The sequence below is a fragment of the Alosa alosa genome, chromosome 1 (assembly GCF_017589495.1).
Source record: "Alosa alosa isolate M-15738 ecotype Scorff River chromosome 1, AALO_Geno_1.1, whole genome shotgun sequence".
NCBI classification, from domain to species: Eukaryota; Metazoa; Chordata; class Actinopteri; order Clupeiformes; family Clupeidae; genus Alosa; species Alosa alosa.
Window position 1 is genome coordinate 46,784,100 of NC_063189.1, and position 20,523 is coordinate 46,804,622.

The 20,523-nt window shown below is 46.1% G+C and overlaps 1 protein-coding gene across 2 annotated transcripts in view; it reads right to left on the reverse strand.

The window, feature by feature from the left end:
* Window positions 1-210: 210 nt before the first annotated feature.
* The window catches only part of rock1 (Rho-associated, coiled-coil containing protein kinase 1), a 39,972-nt gene continuing 19,659 nt past the window's right edge, over window positions 211-20,523 (reverse strand). Inside the window, exons 8-33 of one of the 2 annotated variants that reach the window (XM_048258803.1) lie at window positions 19,833-19,971; window positions 19,564-19,655; window positions 18,546-18,699; window positions 18,150-18,219; window positions 17,778-17,866; window positions 17,619-17,667; window positions 17,325-17,460; window positions 16,447-16,538; window positions 15,353-15,599; window positions 14,442-14,548; window positions 14,173-14,323; window positions 13,522-13,682; window positions 13,046-13,230; window positions 12,383-12,452; window positions 11,948-12,051; window positions 11,171-11,336; window positions 10,464-10,557; window positions 10,265-10,353; window positions 9,806-9,997; window positions 9,062-9,227; window positions 6,327-6,397; window positions 6,009-6,097; window positions 5,816-5,894; window positions 4,226-4,487; window positions 3,539-3,746; window positions 211-2,032 (exon numbers count right to left, since the gene is read on the reverse strand). In XM_048258803.1, coding sequence (XP_048114760.1) covers window positions 2,029-2,032; window positions 3,539-3,746; window positions 4,226-4,487; window positions 5,816-5,894; window positions 6,009-6,097; window positions 6,327-6,397; window positions 9,062-9,227; window positions 9,806-9,997; window positions 10,265-10,353; window positions 10,464-10,557; window positions 11,171-11,336; window positions 11,948-12,051; window positions 12,383-12,452; window positions 13,046-13,230; window positions 13,522-13,682; window positions 14,173-14,323; window positions 14,442-14,548; window positions 15,353-15,599; window positions 16,447-16,538; window positions 17,325-17,460; window positions 17,619-17,667; window positions 17,778-17,866; window positions 18,150-18,219; window positions 18,546-18,699; window positions 19,564-19,655; window positions 19,833-19,971 — 3,266 coding nt within the window. In that variant the 3' untranslated portion in view covers window positions 211-2,028. Of the gene's footprint in view, window positions 2,033-2,571; window positions 3,104-3,538; window positions 3,747-4,225; window positions 4,488-5,815; window positions 5,895-6,008; window positions 6,098-6,326; window positions 6,398-9,061; window positions 9,228-9,805; window positions 9,998-10,264; window positions 10,354-10,463; window positions 10,558-11,170; window positions 11,337-11,947; window positions 12,052-12,382; window positions 12,453-13,045; window positions 13,231-13,521; window positions 13,683-14,172; window positions 14,324-14,441; window positions 14,549-15,352; window positions 15,600-16,446; window positions 16,539-17,324; window positions 17,461-17,618; window positions 17,668-17,777; window positions 17,867-18,149; window positions 18,220-18,545; window positions 18,700-19,563; window positions 19,656-19,832; window positions 19,972-20,523 lie in introns of those variants that run through there. The other variant, XM_048258736.1, reaches the window with a different exon arrangement.

Genomic DNA, 20,523 nt, shown 5'->3' on the forward strand with positions numbered 1-20,523 from the left:
CTCCCATGGTGAACCGCACCTGAGCAAGCACACTTTGCAGTTCCTCGGTACTGCCTCTAGTTTCCCAGTTGGCATCTTCCTTTAAACCTTAATTTACACAATGCGACCCAGTCATCTCAGTTCCCATCAAAGAGATACACATGTAAATTACAGGTATTGTGAAGCTTTGCCTGTAAACGGGAACAAAAGTGTAGTACAACGGAAAAGACATTTTAAACGATAGATAAAGATATGTTTATTGACACATATCCATCAGTGCGGCCTCCAATGCAATGAAACATGCAAGTCATCCAAGACAAAACAGAAGAGATCATAGTTCCAGTGCTTCTTTTACTGAACACGTATGTAAAACCCATTTTTGATAACTGTGGAGGTATTCATGATCTTTTGTGTCTGATTATATACACTGAGGGGGTTTGTGTCGACAAGACAGGAAGTTACCCATTTCATCTGATTATGTTGGCAATAATGGGAAGAGTTCATGGAAGGGAACCTTGCCTTCATTAGGGTACATTATCCATAACACAGGATACTTACTCATCTCTGGTACTTTGGTTGATATAATATGCAACTTGTTGAAAATAAATGAAGGACTTTTCCATTTCACACCAGAGGTTCCAATAAAACCACAACGTGGAAGATAACCCTTTTTTTTTTTTTTTTTAAAAAAAAGATACAGAGTTAAGATTTGTCTTGTTTGGAGTTTAACACAGACAGATATGGCAGTAAAATCGTTATCCAAAAATTAAGGCACTAGGTGGGCCAAATGCTACACCAGTTAAGTCTTCTACAAATAATTTACAATTCAAACAGTGCAGTTTTACATTTGTTAACTTAATGTTTCCTTTTGAACCATTTTCTATGAACCAATGTAAGGCAATACATTACAAAAAAAAAAAAAGAAACAAAAATGAGACAAAAAACAAAATAACACACGTAAAGGAACAATGTACCCAAATGAACAAACAAAATGTCAATGGTTTCTATGAAGATTTCATTAGGTCTCCTGATGCCATTACAATGGGGATTCCTATGGCTTGGAGCAAATATAATAATAATAATAATAATAATAATAATAATAATAATAATAATAATAATAACAACAACAACAATAATTATTATTCTAATATGCATAGAATTGTAATGATGATCTTGCATGCTCCTCGGAAAAAAAAAAAAAAAAAAAAAAAAAAAAAAAATCAAAAAAAAATACAACACGCACACATACTCAGTACCCAAATACTCTGTTTGATATCGCATTTCCTTTTAGACTTAGGAGGGAGAGAAACATTAAGGCAGCCCGAGTTCATGAAAAGAAGGCATGTTAAATCCGTTGAGATGGAAAACAGGTATGCTCGCTCACAACAGTTTTTGATCCCGGGCAGAAGAAAATAACCCAGTTTTAGCACCCCCAGATACCCCCCTCTTCCCCTGTTGCATCACCCTATTGCATAAGACCTCCCTTATTGACCTGGAGCATGCACCAAAGGCCAGATACCCCCCCCACACAGCGTCCGCCTGAGGCCCGCACAGAGGAGCTCAGCCTTGGGGACAGATGGGCCGCTTCCCTAGGCTCTCATCCCAAGGTCAGAGCAAGGTCCCTGCTGTCCACTTCACGCCCGGAGGACAGAGATGGTGCGGAGAGGTTGGAGGAAAAGGAATCCCAGTCAAAGCAGAGAGAGGGCGGGATGAAGGGAGGGAAGGAAGGAGGGAGGGAGAGAGAAGGGAGTGGAGAAGAAAGGATGCCTTGTATCAGGCACTGGTCCCAAAATCCAGCGTTGGTCAAACTGTCTCTGTATTAACTTCTGAGAGAGTGAAAGTGTGTGTGTGTGTGTGTGAGTGTGTGTGTGTGTGAGAGGGAAAGTGTGTGTGTGTGTGTGTGAGAAAGTGTGTGTGTGTATAGGTTAATTGTGTGAATCCTTTTTTAATGGTTTGAGAGTATTTTTTGTTTGTTTTCTTTTCTATTTTTTTTTCTTTTTTGAAGGATAATAGGTACAAAGTCCCAACAGAATCCAATGGATCAGATGGTTAGCTGAAAGAAAGCAGACAAAACAGATGTCCCATAAGAGCGCTTTTAAAGGAGTAGGCAAACACAATGGGTTAGTCAAAGCCGCTGTATGCAATATTTTGTATTTATTAAGCTATTATACCTCCATGATCCAATTCCTAAAACAAACAAACAAATACCAACAATATAGGGCTCTCTACTCTGTTGGGCTCTCCAAGCTGTAAATAAAGACTCAACTAGCTCCAGATGTCCCAAGAGAAGAAGTGGAAACATTCAGTTATGTTACAGCAAAACCCAAGGTGCGTCCCAACATGAGACCAGTAAGTGATGGCTCTGTGAATAGGTGTATATTAACAGGCATAGCTTGTTAACACTGGACTGCTACTGGGTAATGCATGTGACTGAGCCGTGAACAGGCTGGAGGTAGCGTAGTGATTACGGAGCTGGGCTAGCATGCAGTAGTCAGAAAAGTTGTGAGTTCAATTCCCGGCTTCCACCATTGTGGCCTTGAGCAAGGCACTTAACCCTGAGTAGCTCCAGGGACAATGTAACAATGCCCTTGTAATATAATTGACATTTGTAAGTTGCTTTGGAAAAAGCATCTCATAAAATGTAAATGTAAATAAACATAAAACAACTGTGCTTCATGTCCTGCAGGGGGCAGCACAACACTGACTGCAGCTGTCCAGCGTGAAAACAGCTCATGAAAACCCAGTACTGATCAGCAGCCTCTTAGTCCTCCATCAGTCCTCTCACCGAACACAGCAAAACACCACAGATCACCCTCAGCTGATCTAGAGTCAGTGACAACGCACCATTAGTGCCCTATTGAACCACAGAGAGACCCAGATGTGAGTGAGAGAGAAGGAGCAACCCAAAACAGTACCACACAAGAGGGTTAAGAACATGAGAGAGAGAGAGAGAGCGGGGCCACGAGGAGCTGGCTATGGACAACGCATGGGGGTAGTAGTAGTGGTGGTGGTGGTAGTAAGATTCCTCTGAAAATAAGCTGTGGCCAAGGACGAGTTGTGTCAGCATGTACTGGATGTTGTGTCTGCGTGCTCAGAGTCGGCCAGTCTGATGCTTGACTGCTTTCTGCGACAACACAGGAGATAAACAGCAGGGTCACCAAACAATCCAGAGGTTCTGGCCCTGCCAGACAGGACATGGGCTTTCCTAGCTACCGCTGAGCCATAAACAAAACACAGGACTGGGTTTACACATTTAAAACTACAAAGAAACAGCAACGTATTGTTCTTTTGGTCCATCTTATCTATTTAAGATCAGAATGTCAAACTAAACTAGGTTTAAAAATGATATCTTGATGATGCATCAGTTCCTTTTCAAACTAACTGAACAAGGAATGCCAACATGAAACTACTGCAGCTGGATAACATGAATCATATTTGAAGGAGCAGACTATGCGCCATTTGCCTTCACACGCCATCATACATGGCTTTAGAAGAGTTAGTGCAATGCGTGCCTTACCGATCAAACAGTGTGGTGCATGTCGGGGTGCATGAACGTTACCTTGGCTTGCCCGTGATACTTTTGGGGTTCTTGCGGAAGGACTGGTTTGCTACGGAGCGGGTGGACATGGAGCGAGGGGAGGCCCTGGAGAAGGTAGAGGGAGGGGTCTTGGGAATCTTCTTGCCCAGGTGACCGATCCACTTCTTCTGCTCATCTTGAGTTAGGGCCAGCAGCAGCATATCCCTCGCTGAGGTCACGTCGTAATTCACTGGATCACACAGACACACACACAGACGCAGATACACCAACATGTCAACTGTGAAAGTTCTCATTTCTCAACTAAAAATTGAGGTAAACTTTTAAGGGAGGTAAAAGTAGCATATTCTTTGCTATAAAGCAGGGGTTTTCAACTGATTGAGAACCAGGGACCACCATTCTAACTAATTACGCAATCCCAGGACCACCACTGAATAAAAATACTGATTCCCACATTGAAACTACATTACTGAATGCATGGTCAGGGACCACCAGCAATGTCCTCACGGACCGAAGTGGGCCGCGGACCACTGGTTGAAAACCCCTGCTATAAAGCAAACCAACAACCACAATATAAAGCACAGCTGCCTAAGACATCACTAACATACCACAGCCTTACTGGCACACAAATCCCAGACACCTGCAAACTCCACAAGGCACCAATAACTTCAAGGCGTTCAAGATGCAAAGCATTTTTCCGCCTCTCCTCACCTTTACAGGGCGCAATGACGTCCTCCTTCTTGTCCAGGTGGTCCTTGTGGCACTTGACGTGGCAGCGCCGGCACTCGAGGGCGGGCGGCGGCTTGAAGACGTGCCACAGGGGCTTGGCGCAGGCCTCGCAGTTGGTGGGGAAGTGGTAGAGTGTGGGGATGAACTCATGGCCCTTGTGGGGCAGACAGTTGGTCTTGTCACCCTGGGGAACCGTCTCCATATCCGCCTCCTTCCTGCACTCGCCCTCGTTGGCATAAAGGATCTGAGGAGACGAGGACAGTAGAGGTGCATCAATGACTCACGTCATAATGTGCGATAAATAAGACATTTACATTATGCTTTACATTGGCATTAATAACGCTCCTGTGATAATGGTCCTATTAAGGTTTTTCTGATAATACCCTCAATGAATCAAGTGGCCATACAATCGAGCAGGAGAAATATCAATTCTAATTCCTCAACACAGTGTGTGCAGAATGCCAGGATAGGCTACTGGTCTGGCATGCTGGTTGGAGAGGCCCTCATGATCTAAGCATAGGGTAGCGCCACACACAGTAGTGCAAAGGTGGACTCAATCCAACATTCATAACATGATCATTTTTACTGTTTTTTTACAGCAGAGGAGAATTCTATTTTTATGAGAAGTGCATCCACAAGAGACACACGTAAGGTGTGTAAGGAGATTAAGCAGGAGTAGAGGTCACATATGTCCGCAGCTGTGCATTGCATAATCCTGGCCAGCCTTCATGGTTTACATTAATGTGGGGCTAGGTGTTAGCTGTGGTTTCTGCTGTGCTAACAGAGTTCAAGTCAAGTGATAAGCTTCCCTTATGCGGCAAGCAACCCAGCTGATGTCAAAAAAAGCCAAGCCAGACAGGAATGTAACAGACGCATATACAGATTTAAATAGATTCACAATCAGAATCATTCACAATTTTTGTTAGTCCTTTTACACATAAATGAGGTCTTCTAGTGAGATTAACTAATAAAGGGTGGTGTCAGGAGGAACATCTAGATCAGGGGGTTCTCATTGTTTTTTGTAGAATATTTTCTGAGGACCCCTTCATAACCGTAAGAGTTAAGCATGCTATTTGTATTCTCCGAAGTTGTGGCCAGCTCCACTATTCCGTGCTTTCTGGCAGGTGTGTAACTTGGTATTTTGTCAATTTGGGACTTTGAATCACTTGTTGACATGGACTGACTCAAACATTTCTACACATTCATCGACTAGCTAGCTGACAAATAAGCCAACCAAACAGCAGTAGGAAATTTGCTTGCTTTATGGGTGAAAAGGGGCGTCATCTGTAGATACATATATCTAAAATGATAAACCTCAACGTTATCATTTAAAGCAAATTATTTTGCGGACCCCTTGGCTATGGGATAGCAGACCCCACTTTGAGAACCACTGATTTAGATAACTGATAGAAATAGTGTAAAACTGCAGTTTGTAGTTTCTTCAGAGGGGGCAGAATGTGGTGGCCAAGGGGCTCAAGTAAGAATTACCTGGCAACTACTTTAACTAGCAGAGAGATTTCCAGCCGACACACATTCTCCTCCATCAGAGGCGTGTGGATAAAACACACTCACCTGGAATATCCTGGGAATCTCGTCAGTCTCCGCTCGGTACACATCACCCTGCGTGACCGGACGCACGTGGAACAGTTTGCTAGAGACACAAACACAAACCGACAACACCCATTACAAAGCTGAAATTTCCCAGGTCCATATTGAGACAAGACAAGACAAGATCTGACCGTAGGTCCTTATGCATCATACTCACTCGATATCAAGTACCATAGAGGGGCTGGACTGCTCTTTGTCCTGCTCATCATTGTAAAAGATTATTTTCTTGCTGCTGACCACAACATACTGCGAGAAAGCAAAGGCAACTGGATTAAGAGCGGCAATCAACAGAGGCACTGCAGTAGCTGTGCTCTCACTTCATACCACTTCAACACAGACACAGGGGGTCTAGGTGCCACCTGAAGTAATATTGAAACTGTCCATGAGCAACACAAACGTCTTCATACTGCCTGGACAAACACGGGAAAAAAACCACTGCTTACTTACGAACAAATTAAGAAGTGAGAGATGTTACCTGCTTCTTCCAGCCATATCGTTTTATGTTAGCACGGTTCGGTATCGACAGCCAGCCTTCCATTCTGGATTCTGCAGAGGGAGAACAGAAAAAGGCATGTAAGAGGACTGTCTACCTCCAGACTTCCTGACAACAACATGCTCCAAAAAATAAATTAAATAAAATAAATTAAAAAAATAATATAAAAATAAAATCAAGCATCACTACAGCCTTGTTAGATCACTCTTCATAACAATAAGCCTGCTGCAGAGAATCAGCCTCCACTCCGTCTGCCTGGTCTTTGAGCTCGGCAGACACACTGTGTGTGTGTGTGTGTGTGTGTGTGTGCGCGCCTGCACGTATGCGTTCGTCAGGTACGTTACGGTCTCACACTTGGAGCCATGCTACCTCCGCCCTCTGACAACCGTTGAGCAGAGGCACAGGAACTTAAAACAATCACGTCACCCTCGCCGACGCCACAGCCGGGGCGCGACCAATCCAATCATCTTCAGCCGACTGCCGAGCACAAAGACTTCCTGTTTTGGTGGCGGTGGAGGAGGAGAGGCGGGCTGCTGCGGTAGCTGAAAGCAGCCTCTGTCCTCCGCGCACTTTCAAAGGCCACAACCAGCGGCGCAACCGACCGCTATATTAAACTGTTACTAGTCAACTCCCAAGAGCGTGTTGTGAGGCAGCAGCAGTTAGAAACAGAAACGGTGTAAGGACATTTTTTTGGTTTTTTTTTGCTTTTCTCTGTCAGTGTATGAGACTAGGGTGGTTCATTCTCACAGGACACACACACACACACACACACACACACACTGGTGGTTGGTGGCATGCTGACAGAACACTACAGTGTTGAGACACAAAAAGAAGTGATGGTGCAAAAAGCAGAAGTGGCTGTGGGAGTGTTAGACACTTTTGAAAGGTGCTCAGAGCCAGAGGTTAAACACACACAGGAAAAGTACAGAGAGCAGAATGCAGCTCTGGCAGGTGAAGGGCCTGCAGTCTTTGCTTTGGGAGAAGTTGGGCTTCTTCAAAAGGCCAGGGCTCTAATGTCAACAGAGCATTGTTAAGTGAAAACAAATACAGAAATTCTGGCGGAGCAGAGAAATGGTTTAGCAAATATATGAAGATAAAATGTGAAGTTAGTTGACTTTTAAATGTTAAATGAAGCCATACTGAAGCACTAAAGGGGTGACTAATATATTATTCATCAGAGAGAGAGGAAGAGAGAGAGAAAAGAAAGAAAGAAAGAATTATGATTTATTCTAAAATATATTCCATGCTGAAGTGTCTACAGGGGGTTTCAATTAGCACATTATAACTGTTGCCACTCAACACACTGCTAGACATCAAATCGAGTTTGGCAAACCCTTGATGTATCAGGCTCATAATTTACAACATGTCGCTCTGGGACCAACACTTTCAAATGCATCACTGAACACAAACACAGGAGAAAAAACGGCATTTCCATCAGAAAACAACCAACGCAACCACAACAAAAATCACTCATAACAGAAATCAAACATTCAGAGTGTCATCATCACCACAGGCCAGGCATGAGGAAAGCATCCCGGACTCCAAGCTACTCACAGAGAAGACAAAGTACAGCAGACAGAGAGAAGGGGAGCAAGGACAACTGACTGGAGATGGAGGGAAACAAGAGATGAAAGAGGAGTTGAACACATAAGACATCAGCAGTCAAATGTACAGCATCCACCTGCCGACATGGGAGCCCTACGCCCTACACTCTGTCTAGTGTCTACCATTGGGTTAATGTGCCATCTATCCAAATGTGACGCTAATCCACTAGTGTTATACATTAAACAAGGAAAGCAGGAACAGAAATTCATGGGAGGTTAGCACAACAATGGTTGATAGCCAAGGCATCGCAGGGCAGAGAGAAATTACAAATTAATGACACCCTGCTTTGCCTGAAGTGAGAGGACACTAGCAGGCTACCTACTTACATGACTATTTCTAGTATAAGAATGACTGGGCTTGCCCTTTTCTTCTTATTATTTCTTTTATTTTATTTTTTATTATTTATGTAGTTTTGTAGGACAAGTTTATGATTCTGTTGAGATCCTGAACTTATGTGTTTAGGATAAACACAATTTGTGTGCATTCTCTTTTTGTATGTATTGAGCAAAACCTTTAGATTTTCACCCAAATTTCCATACTTTTCCAGGTCTGAATGAAATTAATCCACAATTATATACTTATCTAAACTTTCCAAACCTGTGCAAGCACCCTAGGTTAACAGCACACATATATTTATTGGGAAAACTTCTAATCCAAGGCTAAGATGAGTTGAGGTGTAAAGCAACCTGACTAAGCAAACCCACAATTTGAGAGGAATCTGAAACATGTAGGCTGTGGAGGGGAGATGGCATGATGCAACACAGATGGGCACTTGGAGCAGGAAATGCAACACAGGGCCCACTGATTCTCCATGCTGAATATCTCAGCAGATGAGCATTCATCAGGAGAGGAATCACCCCCACTAACGACTAACGACTACCACATGGACACGTAGCCGAGCATGGGGTTCATTAACACTAACAGTAACAGCCTGTGATTATAAACTATAAAGCGCCCAAATTACGGCAACCACCAAAAAACAGGACGCATCTTCTAGACGAGGGTGCGTCCTCGTCCACTTTGGTTCCTCTTGGTCAACATGCCCCCAGAGGGGCAACACATGACAGCGGGGCTTCCCACTGTGCGCATGTGTGTGTGAGGGGGCGCCTTACCGGCAATGTTGCTGTCGGTCTCGTCCGTCTGCAGGCTGGTGACGCTGGAGTTGTCCATTCGCAGCTGCAGGTCGTTAAGGCGCTCGCGTAGCTGCTCGATGTCGCTCTCCTTGCTGTCCAGCTGCATCTGCAGCTCTGTGCGGTACGTGCTCTCCTCGGCCAGTTGCTGCAGGAGGATTGTGTAGTATTTAATCATGTGGTCAACATGTAATTTTATGAGTCTTCATGTATTTATGTAACAAGTCTTATTCCTTCTATTTGTATTTTTTTACAAAATGGAGCTGCCATGCTATATAGACACATTTCACACAAGAAAATGTTTCAAACATGTCTTACAATATAATACAATAAAGCATTATCTAATTTATCTACTGTAGGGAGAGCACTGGGCCAGCTAAGGAGAGGAGTGTACCGGCATCTCGACTCTTCCCATGAGTCAGGTGCAGCTAGGAGCTGAATAACAGCTAGATACAGAGTACCCACCACAACATCATCGGTGCCTAAAAATCACTATGCTGCTTTAGGATTATATAAAAAAAAAGCAGATCACACACACAAAAAAGAATCTTTTTTGAAGTGGTGAAAGCATAATAAATATTAATCCTATGAAGTAAGACAGTCAGCCAACTCTAGCCTTAACGCCCGGTCAAATAATTAGCCTCCCTACTCTAGTAGTGGCATGCAAAGTGGAGCCTGTGTACTGAGCTGCATCATGAGAGCTGCGGAGGGAGGAGAGGAGCTCACCGCCTGCATCTCGCTCAGCTCCTTCTGGTACTTGATGGCCATGTGGTTGAACTTCTCCTTCTCCTGGTTGAGCTCCAGCTGCAGCTTGCGGTTCTCTTTCTCCTTCTTGCGCAGGTCGGCCGTGCTGCCCTTCTTTTTCTGGTCCAGCTTCATGTCCTTCCGGTTCATGATCTCCGCCAGCTTGTTCACCGCCTGCAAGGGCGAGAGGGGACGCAGGACGGTCAGAATGAGGAGAGGCTTCACGTCATTAAACGGCTTCAAATAAAACCATTTATCACAAACCATGGATGGAAATATTTAATTCAATTCAATTAAACACTCTTAAATATCTACAGAGAGTGTTTAAACTGATCCCCTGAGAAGTGTCATATTTCTCAGAAGAGCCTCCAAACCCAGAAATACCATGCAGCCTGCTCTTTAGGTGCTTGAGTAGAGTCTGGTTGATTTGGTCAAGCGTACCTGGGTCTTGAGAGTTCGTTCCGTGTTGAGCACCTTCTCATAGTTGGCCTTGATCGAGTTTGTGATTTCCTCTTTCTGGTTCTCATACTCTGCAGAAGTGTGAGAAGAAGATTTTGGACAGGGCACTCAGTTTCAAAGAAGGACGCGACACAGAGAGGGAGATTGGGGACACGTTTCTCATAACAGATGCCATAACTACCTTCCGTCTGACCGCGCAGTTTGTCATCCAGGTCGGCCTTCTCCTTGCTGAGGGTCTCCACGTCTTTGGTAAGGGTTTTATTGGATTCCTCGAGCTGGGGGAATTTAACAAGGAAAAAAAACATTCACACTTTAACCATCCCACGGAAACTGCTCCGCTCTTAACAGTCTCCAGATGGGCTAACCGACATTCTGATGAACAAGCATCACTCAGACAACGCTCTGAGATTGGGCTCTAACCTTTGCTTTGCATTGTTTGGTAGGCAAACAGATCCAGACCAAAAGCAAAATAGTATGATTCTATTGTGGGAGTAGTATGTATGGGTTCTACACTGGTATGTTTTTACTGGTGTCTTGGAGTGAACTTTATGTGGTAAAACCTATTTATGGATGCAGCTAGCACTGTGTCCGTGTGGATATCTGTGAGTGAGTATGTGTATGTTTACTTTGTGTGTGTGTGTGCTTTGTGTGTATGTGTGTACTTTGTGTGTATGTGTATGTGTGTATGTGTGTGTGTGTACACTTTGTGTGTTTTTGTGTGTATCATTATGTTCATGTGTGGGTTAGCCTGTGTGACACTGACTGTGTGTGTGTGTATGTTTATGTGTAAGTTAGCCTGTGAGTGCAAGTGTGTGTGTGTGAGAGAGTAGTGTGTGTGTGTGTGTGTGTGTGTGTGTGTGTGTGTGCGTGTGTGAAAGAGACACTGACTCGGGCAATGGTGGAGTCCTTCTCGGCGCTCTCCTGCTTGTGGCGGGCCATTGCCTTCTTGTTCTCCTGGCTCAGCTCAAAGTACTGCTCCTCCTGCAGCGCCCGGGCCAACTGCTCCGACTCCGCCTTGGTCACCGTCAGGTCCAGTTGGGCCGACAGGGAGTCCCTGCACACACACACACACACACACACACACACACACACACCCCCAGTCAGGAACACAGCACACATCACAGACCTGAGCCCCAGCCAAAAACGCACGCAATGCCACACAGACAGCCACATCCGCCATTATCTCGTGCTGCCTTTTTAACAAAAAATATCTGCTTTCAGTCATACAATCGCATTCCTCAGCGCCGTTAGGAACTCATTCATCAGATAAATGCACACATCTGTGTAATCCTACTTTAATGCATTCTTAAACTGTAGTTAACAATCAAAATAGCAGTTAAAGTGACGAGTTAAGACAGCAGAAGAAAGTACTGTCAATCTCTCTGAATGACGGCACGCTTAAACTGCGCTTCCATTCCCTTTAGATTAATGCCGGACTCATACATGGGAGAGCACAACCACTATTTCACTAGAAGGTGATTCAAGCCGCATCTTGCCACGGATCGCTGATTGCCCAATCAGCAACTCTCTTAGTCTCAATGCAACATATAATCTGTGCTCCAGGGTGGATGAGAGGTTGCAGAGCTACTGTAGCAGTCATGAAAGTCCTGACTGGAATTGTCGGGTCATTCGGAGGTCAATCGGGGCGGCGGAGACAACACTCACCTTTCGCTGTGCAGCTCCTGCACCTTCTTGTGGGTGTCCTGCAGCTGCCTGTTCTTCTCCTCAATCTCCTCCTTCAGCTCCTTCACCTGAGTTTTGTAAAGCGTCTAAATGAAAGAAGAGAGGGAGGGAGGGGGGAGAGAGGGAAGACAAAGGTGAGGGGACAATCTGAAGCATGCATGAATTGCCGTCAGTGATGCAGCATGGGATTCTAGCAAAGAGACGTGTGGATATTTGGAATGTGCAATAAGAAATTCCACACACACTTGCCATGTCTTAAGATAGTAGAGATAATCATTAATGGAGTTTTTTTTTTTTTGTCAGAGAAACCAGTTCACACTTAATAGAGCTGATGGATGAGCAAAAAGTATTTCGAGCACCTGCTGTGTCACGCTTCTCTACTTGTGACTAGTGGAAGGAAAGGAACGGCGTGCTTACAGAGAAATACTGTTCGGCCTCCAGCTGGTCTTGAAGCTCTCGCATCTGTCCTTCGTTCCCCCTATATTGCCTGAAAAAAGAACCGGACTCCATCAGAAACCTGTCAACGTACTCCATCTCAACACACACACCATCCCACTCCGGACACATGCCAACTGTGTCCCCCCTACCCCAACAGCAGTACAAATACGGCAGTTAAGTGGCTGCGGAGGGCAGGCTGGGTTATTGTTCCTGGTGCTGCAGACAGGTATTACAGGGCCGGGGGCAGGGGGATTAGCGTGGGCCAGGGCGGAGTCAGACATGAAGTAATCCCTAATCCTGTGGTGTAAATATTGGCAGTCCGCAGCTTTGGCAGTGTTTGACTATAAGCTGGAATAATAGCCTTTTCTGCAATAATGACCAGTAATGGACTAGTTAAGTGCACTGTGTCGAGAGGGGAAAAAAAGGACACGAGGGAAACGGGTCACAGGCTGAACAGAGATGTGAATGCAGTGGAACAAGCGTCTCTGGGACAACCCTGAGGCAAGAAACTGCATGGACTATTTCATTAGGGTGTGTGTGTGTGTGTGTCACACCTACAGCGAGGCGGAAAGATGAGCCTGCAGCGGGACCTGAGCGTAGTGAGTGCAGGGTGTGTGTGCGTGTCAGTGTAAGGGTCCTTACTTAGTGAGCTGGGCGAGCTGGAACTCCAGGGAGCGCTTGTTCTCCAGCGCGGCGTTGATCTCCTGCTTGAGCTGCTTCTCCGACGCCTTGAGCCGGTCCGCCTCCACGGTCCAGTTCTTCAGCTCACTCTGGGTCAGAGCCCGCTTGCCCGACTCTTGCTCCAGCTGCACCCGCAAGGCCTTCACCTGAGGGGTGGGGGGAACCAAACACACAGATCGTCACACATCAACGCCACCAGAATCTGAGATCAGGAGCAGCCTACAGTCCCAATCTAGTCTCCAATACCAGACCAAATCTGGTCTTCTGTGGATGAAAGCCACAGCAAATCATCGCGGCTCAAGTGTAGTGCATTTGCTCCACCAGAACAAGGACACCACTCTATTGTCGTTTTGGACCATTCAAACATCTAGTAAAAGATAAATGTTAGATTTTGCTTGTTTGTTTTTAAACTGGGTTATCTGCGCTCGGCTCCTCACCTCGTCTTCTAGCCGCTCCTTCTGCTTCATCAGCTGCTCCATCTTCTGCACCGACTGCTTGAGGTCGAACTCCAGCATGGAGCACTGCTTCTCCACCTCCACCACGCGGCTCTCCGCCCGCGTGCGCGCCACGCTCTCCTCCGACACCTTCTGCTCCACAGCTGCACGCCACAGGGAGAGAGAGGGGGACACATCAGCATAAGAGGGACACTAGGTCTGAACGGTGCCATCCCACACCAGATGCTTCAAACAGTGAATCTATGAACCAGACCCCTACCAGATAGTGAAACCATGCATGTGTGTACACACACACACACACACACACACACACACACACACACACACAGAATATATAGCATATGCATTTAGCATGTCACAACTAAACATATGGGGACATATCAAAATGAGGAAGCACACGGATCTAAGGGGAACAGCCGTCAGATTAAGATGGTAGAGTAGCTCTGGCGTGTACTCCACGTGTGCAGTGTCTGGGCACGTCAGCGGCAGCAGACTGCTCACAAGATCGCTCTCAGATTCGGCCTGTGGGTGTGGTGAACTGACTCAGGTGGTGAGGCGCCGGGCATGCTAGGACGGAAAGACACACACACAGCGCAGAGAGAGAGAGAGAGCGAGAGCGAGAGAGATACATACCGTGCATGGCAGCTGACTTAGCCTCCTCAATGGATTCGTACTTGTCTGTGAGCTGTGCTCGGGTCACCTTGTGTTCAGTCAACTCCTGGTCCAGGCGCTGCTGCATTGTCTTCAGCTTGTAGTTCAGGTCAATCTCCAGGTTGTTCTTTTCCTACAAAGACAAGGAAATCCTTGTGGTCAGCCATCATGTTGGATCACCTACTAATGGGTAGGATATTAAAGTTCAACAACATACACACACACAGTCATCAGCGTTCAGATGGGTTTACCTTCTCCAGATTATTGCTCCTCTCCTGTGCCTGCTTCCGTTCTGCCTCAACTTTGGCAAAACTGAGCTTCAAGTTCTTGTTGTCCTCTTGCAGACCAGTAATCCGTGCTGCAAGACCAATACATTACATTCAGCATCACCACTTCTTGTCCAACAGGCCTTTCTTGGGCTTGCAGTACAAGCCATTCAGCAGAACAACTCTTGAAATAACACACCAACTTTTTGGGACATTAGCTTATTTGCTGTATACCTGAGAGTTAGATAAAAGCCTTTCTCTTCCCTTACCCTTCTCTTCTCTGGGCATGCAATAACCCGGTCTGACACCGTTAGCCTAGCTTTGCATACTTCACTGGAACTGGGTTATACCAGTTAGCCTACAGTTAGTAAATAAGCTAACTTCTCCAAACATTGGCGTGCTCCTTTAAACCTTAAAGGAGTACCGTCACACCGGTGTGACAGGAATGTTGGGAAATTAACGTTCTAAAGAATATCTGGGTTCATTGAATTCAACATAGAATTTTAGAACCTTCAATTGTTTTGCGGAACTTAGAACGTTCAAAAACCTACACCTTTAAGGGTTAAGAAACTATGATATGGGAAACATCAGTACTGTCTCCTGGTCTCATTTTGGCAGCCAGACTGAACTTCTATAAGGAGGTGGACCATCCCATTAAAAGCCGCCGACTACACCACATCAGGGTGACACTGGTAGCCCAGCTCATGGTGGTTTTTGCCTCCACATTCTAATTATGCACATTAGCACGCAAGCCACTCGTGGTACCATCACAGACTTGTACGTGGTCTGCCAAAACACAGGATTGAGTGCATCTGTGTGTGTGTGTGTGTGTGTGTGTGTGTGTGTGGCGTGAGGACGAGGCAGCCGTGATGCCCGGAGGACAGCTAGTTTGTTACCCTGGAGCTCGCGGATCTCCTCGGAGCCCTGGCTGCAGTTGCGTCGCTCGGAGTCCAGCGTGCTTTGCAGCTGCAGCAGCTCCTTCTCCAGCGCCAGCTTGGTGTTGTCGGCGGCGCGGCTCTTCTCCTGCAGCTCGCGGTTCAGGCCTTCCAGCTGGCTCATGGACTTGGTCATCTCCGTGTGGTTCTTTCGAAGGCGCGCCGCCGTGTCCGACTCCGCTCGCAGCAAGTCATTGGCCTCTTCCAGCTGCCAATCAATGTGGACACGGGTTAGAGGGCGGGCAATGTTTTTAGAGTCGATTAAATCAAATAATACTTCATTGTCAGATGACTGAAATTCATCTTGCATCTATAGCACAGCAGCTACAAAATCTGTATAAATGTATACATTCATCGCATGATTAAACACATTACACATTTCCTACTGCATACAATGCGTATACTCCTGTGCTTGAATTTTCACAATGCCGTGAATGAGTCACACGCGGTCACGTGACCAGCCATTCTCTGAGGTGACACACTGCTCAGCATGACTCATTCTCATGACTACATTGCTGCCCATAAGACTGTTGTCACAACATCATAACGAGCATCCCTTCCTTCCCATTACAGTGCATGTGAGGTGTGGCACATCAGAGGTTGCCTATATTCATACCCTCAGTGGCAAACATGAAACACTTCCTTTCCCCTCTGGAAGGAGGGGACACGTTCTACATCTACAATAAGCTCTAGGTAAAGCTATTATCATCATGTATAATTGAAATACTGTAAATAGACATTTGGTGAAAAATATAGATTGGCACATGTCATGCTCCCACTGTGTGCTCACCATCACCTACACAGGGAAGGCTGGGACTTTCCAGCAAGTGCATGGATTTCATATTGGAACCACAAGGATGTTACGTTAACTACATCATTAGTTTCAGATAAAAATCTCAAATTGAATAAATGCATGTACATAACCGGCTGTCCTCATTCTGTCATCCCATCATAGGTCATGAGTCATGACCCGGTGCTGAGGGAACACTCCTGGCCATTATCAGAAGGCCAGAAGCTCAGAATTGAGAAGGGCACGCTGGCATTAATTCACTTACTTGATTCTGCAGCTGTGCTATCTTGTCATTGGAGGCCTGGGAATTCTGGCTGATTTTCCGCATGTTTTCCAGTTGCTCTTTCAATGTGGACACTGGGGAGGAGTGAGAGAGCGGGATTAGATGCACACCCTGATCCCACACAACCTCGTAGGCCTGTCAATCTGAGCCGCCCGCGCTGACCTCTTCCGGGCTTGCCAGCGCTCCCGCGCTGCGCTGTTCTGCCATGTCACTTCCTGTGGCGCGGGGCGATCTGTTTACAGGCATGGCCCTGCCATCAGGTGAATCAGGGCCTTAATGCACGGGGATCCACTTAGTGTGAACCGCACGCCACTAGAGCCTCCAATGCTGCTGCGCTTGCTTACGCTACAGCAGGCAGTTGGCGCAGGGGAGGGACGAGTCACCAGGGGTCAGACAACCAGGTCAAGCTGCTTTCTGCTGCCAGTAATCCACTTGGGCTAAACATCTGTTTGGGCCCACAGTTGGAGAGCCAGGGAGAAGGGGGAGAGCGCGCGCGCGCGAGAGAGAGAGAGAGCGTGCGTGAGAGTGAGCGTGGTAGAGAGAGAGAGAGAGAGAGAGAGAGAGGACAAAGGCAAAGGGATACTAAAGGGATTTGGAGTCCACTAAAATCCAAAAACAACTCAATACAAACAAACCAATGCCAGTTTAGCTGTGAAATTACGACGTGTATGGTATGTTTGAACGATTTCTTAACCATTGCGTTTATTTTTATATGACACTTCTATAGGCCAACAGGGTTTCAAAAACTGACTGGACTCGCAGTATATCATAAAGACGACCGCAACCCAGACCAAGATAAGCCAAAGCCATGGCCTAGAGAAAGGGCAGCAGGAGGAGTGGACAGAGGACAAAGCTCAGACCTTCATTCTCCACATTGCGCCTCTTCTCGGCCTCCTGGTCGGCCTTTCTTTGGTATTCCGAGGCGCGGTGGTGGATCATCATCTTCTCCTTCTCCAGCATGGACAGGGACGCCTCCACCGTCTTCTTCTGATTGATCTGATCAGCGGAGTGAGAGAGCAAAACAGCACATCACACGTGGCTCTTGCAAAAAACACACACACACACACACACACACACACACACACACACACACACACACACACACACACACACACACACACACACACACACACACAAAAGACCACCTCACTTACCTCCTCATCTAGCTCTTTCATGATTTTGTCTAATTTTGTATTGGATGTCCTAAAACAAACAAAACGAAAAATCACTTAAAGAACAAAAAATAATAAACTAAAGAGTTCTGGACAGGAGCGGAGAGAGCCGTGCGGTGTGGCCCGTGAGCCGGTGCTGACCTGCACTTCTGCTCCATCTCATCCTTGAGCTGCATCTCACTGTGGAGCTGCTCCTCCAGCTGATAGATCCTCTTCTGCAGGTTCTCCAGCTGCACAGCAACACACACACACACAGTCAGACACTTACTGTCTGTTAAATTCAGAGTTTAACTGGGCTATTTTTATGGCAGTACACTGATCTGAGCTTGATGAACCATCATAATTGTATACGTACAGGGAGTCTCACTTTTAATATCATCATTACAAGATTACTTTTTTCCCTATGCTACTCTGGTGCCCTCTGAACTAAAGACTGACTAGAATTTAATTGAGTACATCATGGTGTTTCCTATGTTCATTTGCATTATACAGCCCTGCTGTAGTGGTGCTCACATGGCTTTTGTCCTCCTTGGTGGAGCTGCTACGTTTGTCACTCGTTTTTGTGCTCGAGGTTCGAAGAAACCTAAAGAGTACAATGGAAAAAAAAAACAAACAGACAAAAAGCATGAATGCATACAGTAAATTAAATAAATAAAAATCAGGATATCAAATTTTCTGCTTACACAGACATTTGGCATGCTGCCTAATACATCATCCTAAATAGACATCGGCCAGTAAAGAAAGAACCGGAAACAAATTCCTATAACACTCCAGCTTAAATATAGCTGGGAACAGCGCAGGACTCCTTGAAAATGAGCGCAGACTAAACACGGTGATGTGGCCTGTACTCATCCAGCCCCCCAGACACACCCTGCTCTTCCTCCTCCAAGAGCAGCCCAGGGTACTCACTGGTTGTAGTAGGTGAAGCCTACGAAGGGAAGCTGGTTGCCCACGAAGGCCTTGGGGATGGGGAAAGTCTCCTCCTCGCCTCGGTCCTCCTCGATGTCGTCAAAGTTGCTGGTGTCCACGTCGCTGCTCAGCTCGGGCACAACCGGGGCAGCCGCTGGGAGAGACAGAGAGAGAGAGACACTATGTCAGAGGGAGGCTTGGCCAGACAGAAAGACACAAAGGCTGTTCTATACAAATGCAAACAAACAATACAAATAACCAACATTAACATTTTGTGTATTAAAAGAGCTTCAGGGCAGAATTTTCCAGTATGCTTGTATTTACACAAATGGCATTTGGGTGCCACAGTAGTTAACAAATCTCCTCTGTATCTTTAATGTGCAACAGCACATTAGAGATGTGATGTGAGGAGATGAGATGGGGTTACCATTGGTATGATGGTTGTTTCCATACCACCATGCCTCACTATGTCAAGAAAACACCAACTCAGCCAGCAGTTTGACTAGTAATGATGTTTACAAAAATTATCTTAAATGGATGGGGGATTGAGGAGATTTAAAGGGGCTTTACAAAAGTGAGATCCCAAAATGGAGCGCTTCTACATACATTACACATCCTGTTCCAAATCACACCCAAACTGACGTGGGAGAAGGGGGGAAGGGGGAGGGGTAATGACTGACTGACCCCAGATGTCCCGAGGTGGATTCTGGGAGTTGGTGCACATGTTTGAACACCGGGGCAAGCGTGCCAACTCAGTGCGGCTGGCAGCTGGTTCCACAGCAGCAGCCAAACTGCTGACTCCATCAGAGCCTCCAGAGGACTTATGGAGGCATTTTTAATTCTGTCCATTCCAGCAAATAACTCAGAGTGGACTGCCGCAGGCAGTCTACAGCGTCTGTGTTGTGCTATGCTGTACGGCTGTTGGGAGACCTTTCTATTGAGCCTGTCTAACAGACGTCAGATGGGAGGGGGTGAGTGAGTGGCCCGAAATGAATGTCCGGCTTGGAATTTGACTCACTGTCTCTGATGCTGTCCCACGTCCACTGGTCATTCTTGAAGAAAGCGTGTCGCTTGATTTCGTCGACCCCGTTGCGGCCGAGTCGCACCTCCCTGGCAGACAGACAGAGGCACGTCAGTGATGTCTTGTCAAAATACACAGATTGGGCCTCGGAAAAAACGGCTAAAATCAACAAAGACATGATTTATACACACATCTGCGAAACGAGTCAGGGGAAAAAAAAAAAAACACGCTGGCAATCAAGTCATTTCCCCACTGTTGGGATTTACCTGTCGGTTAAGAAGGCGCAGATGAGGTTCTTGGCGTCCTTGGAGATTTCGCTGTCGTCGGGAAAAGTCAGGGCGTTCTTGTGATTCATAATCTTGCTGTACGTCCCAACCAACGAGTCGGCATAAAACGGCGTGTCACCTGCGGGGTTAAATCATCAGGAAATCCATTTCACAGGGGCAAAGGGCCGCCAGACTACAACACAATTAACTCAGGAAGCCTGAGGACCCCGGCGACTCTCCAAGGCAAACATCCAGCCTTTCACCGGGTCAAATGAAATGAACTACAGGATGTCGTAGGTGCAGTTTCAACTACATACAATTTTATGTTAGAGTTCTGGTTCAAATACACTGTAAGCTACAGTAGTCTGACTGCTTTTCCAACATATAGGCCTAACTGTCTCCACACTCTGAATTAGACATTCCATGTCTCACTCATTCCATGCACCCAAAGAAAACAATGACTACAAGTTTGTTGTGGCTAACCTTAAAGCTCCATTGTAGGACACATGTACATGTCCAATAATGCAGACCAATCTGCCAATTCTAATGTCTCTATCAAAACATGTTTGGCCAATTTCCCATACATGGATTAAACCTAGTCCTAGACTAAAAGTTTTTTTTTTCAACAGGAAAAAAAAAGACCTTCCAATGAAGCTTAATTCATGTAGGAGAAACCAGCCCATAGTGTAGT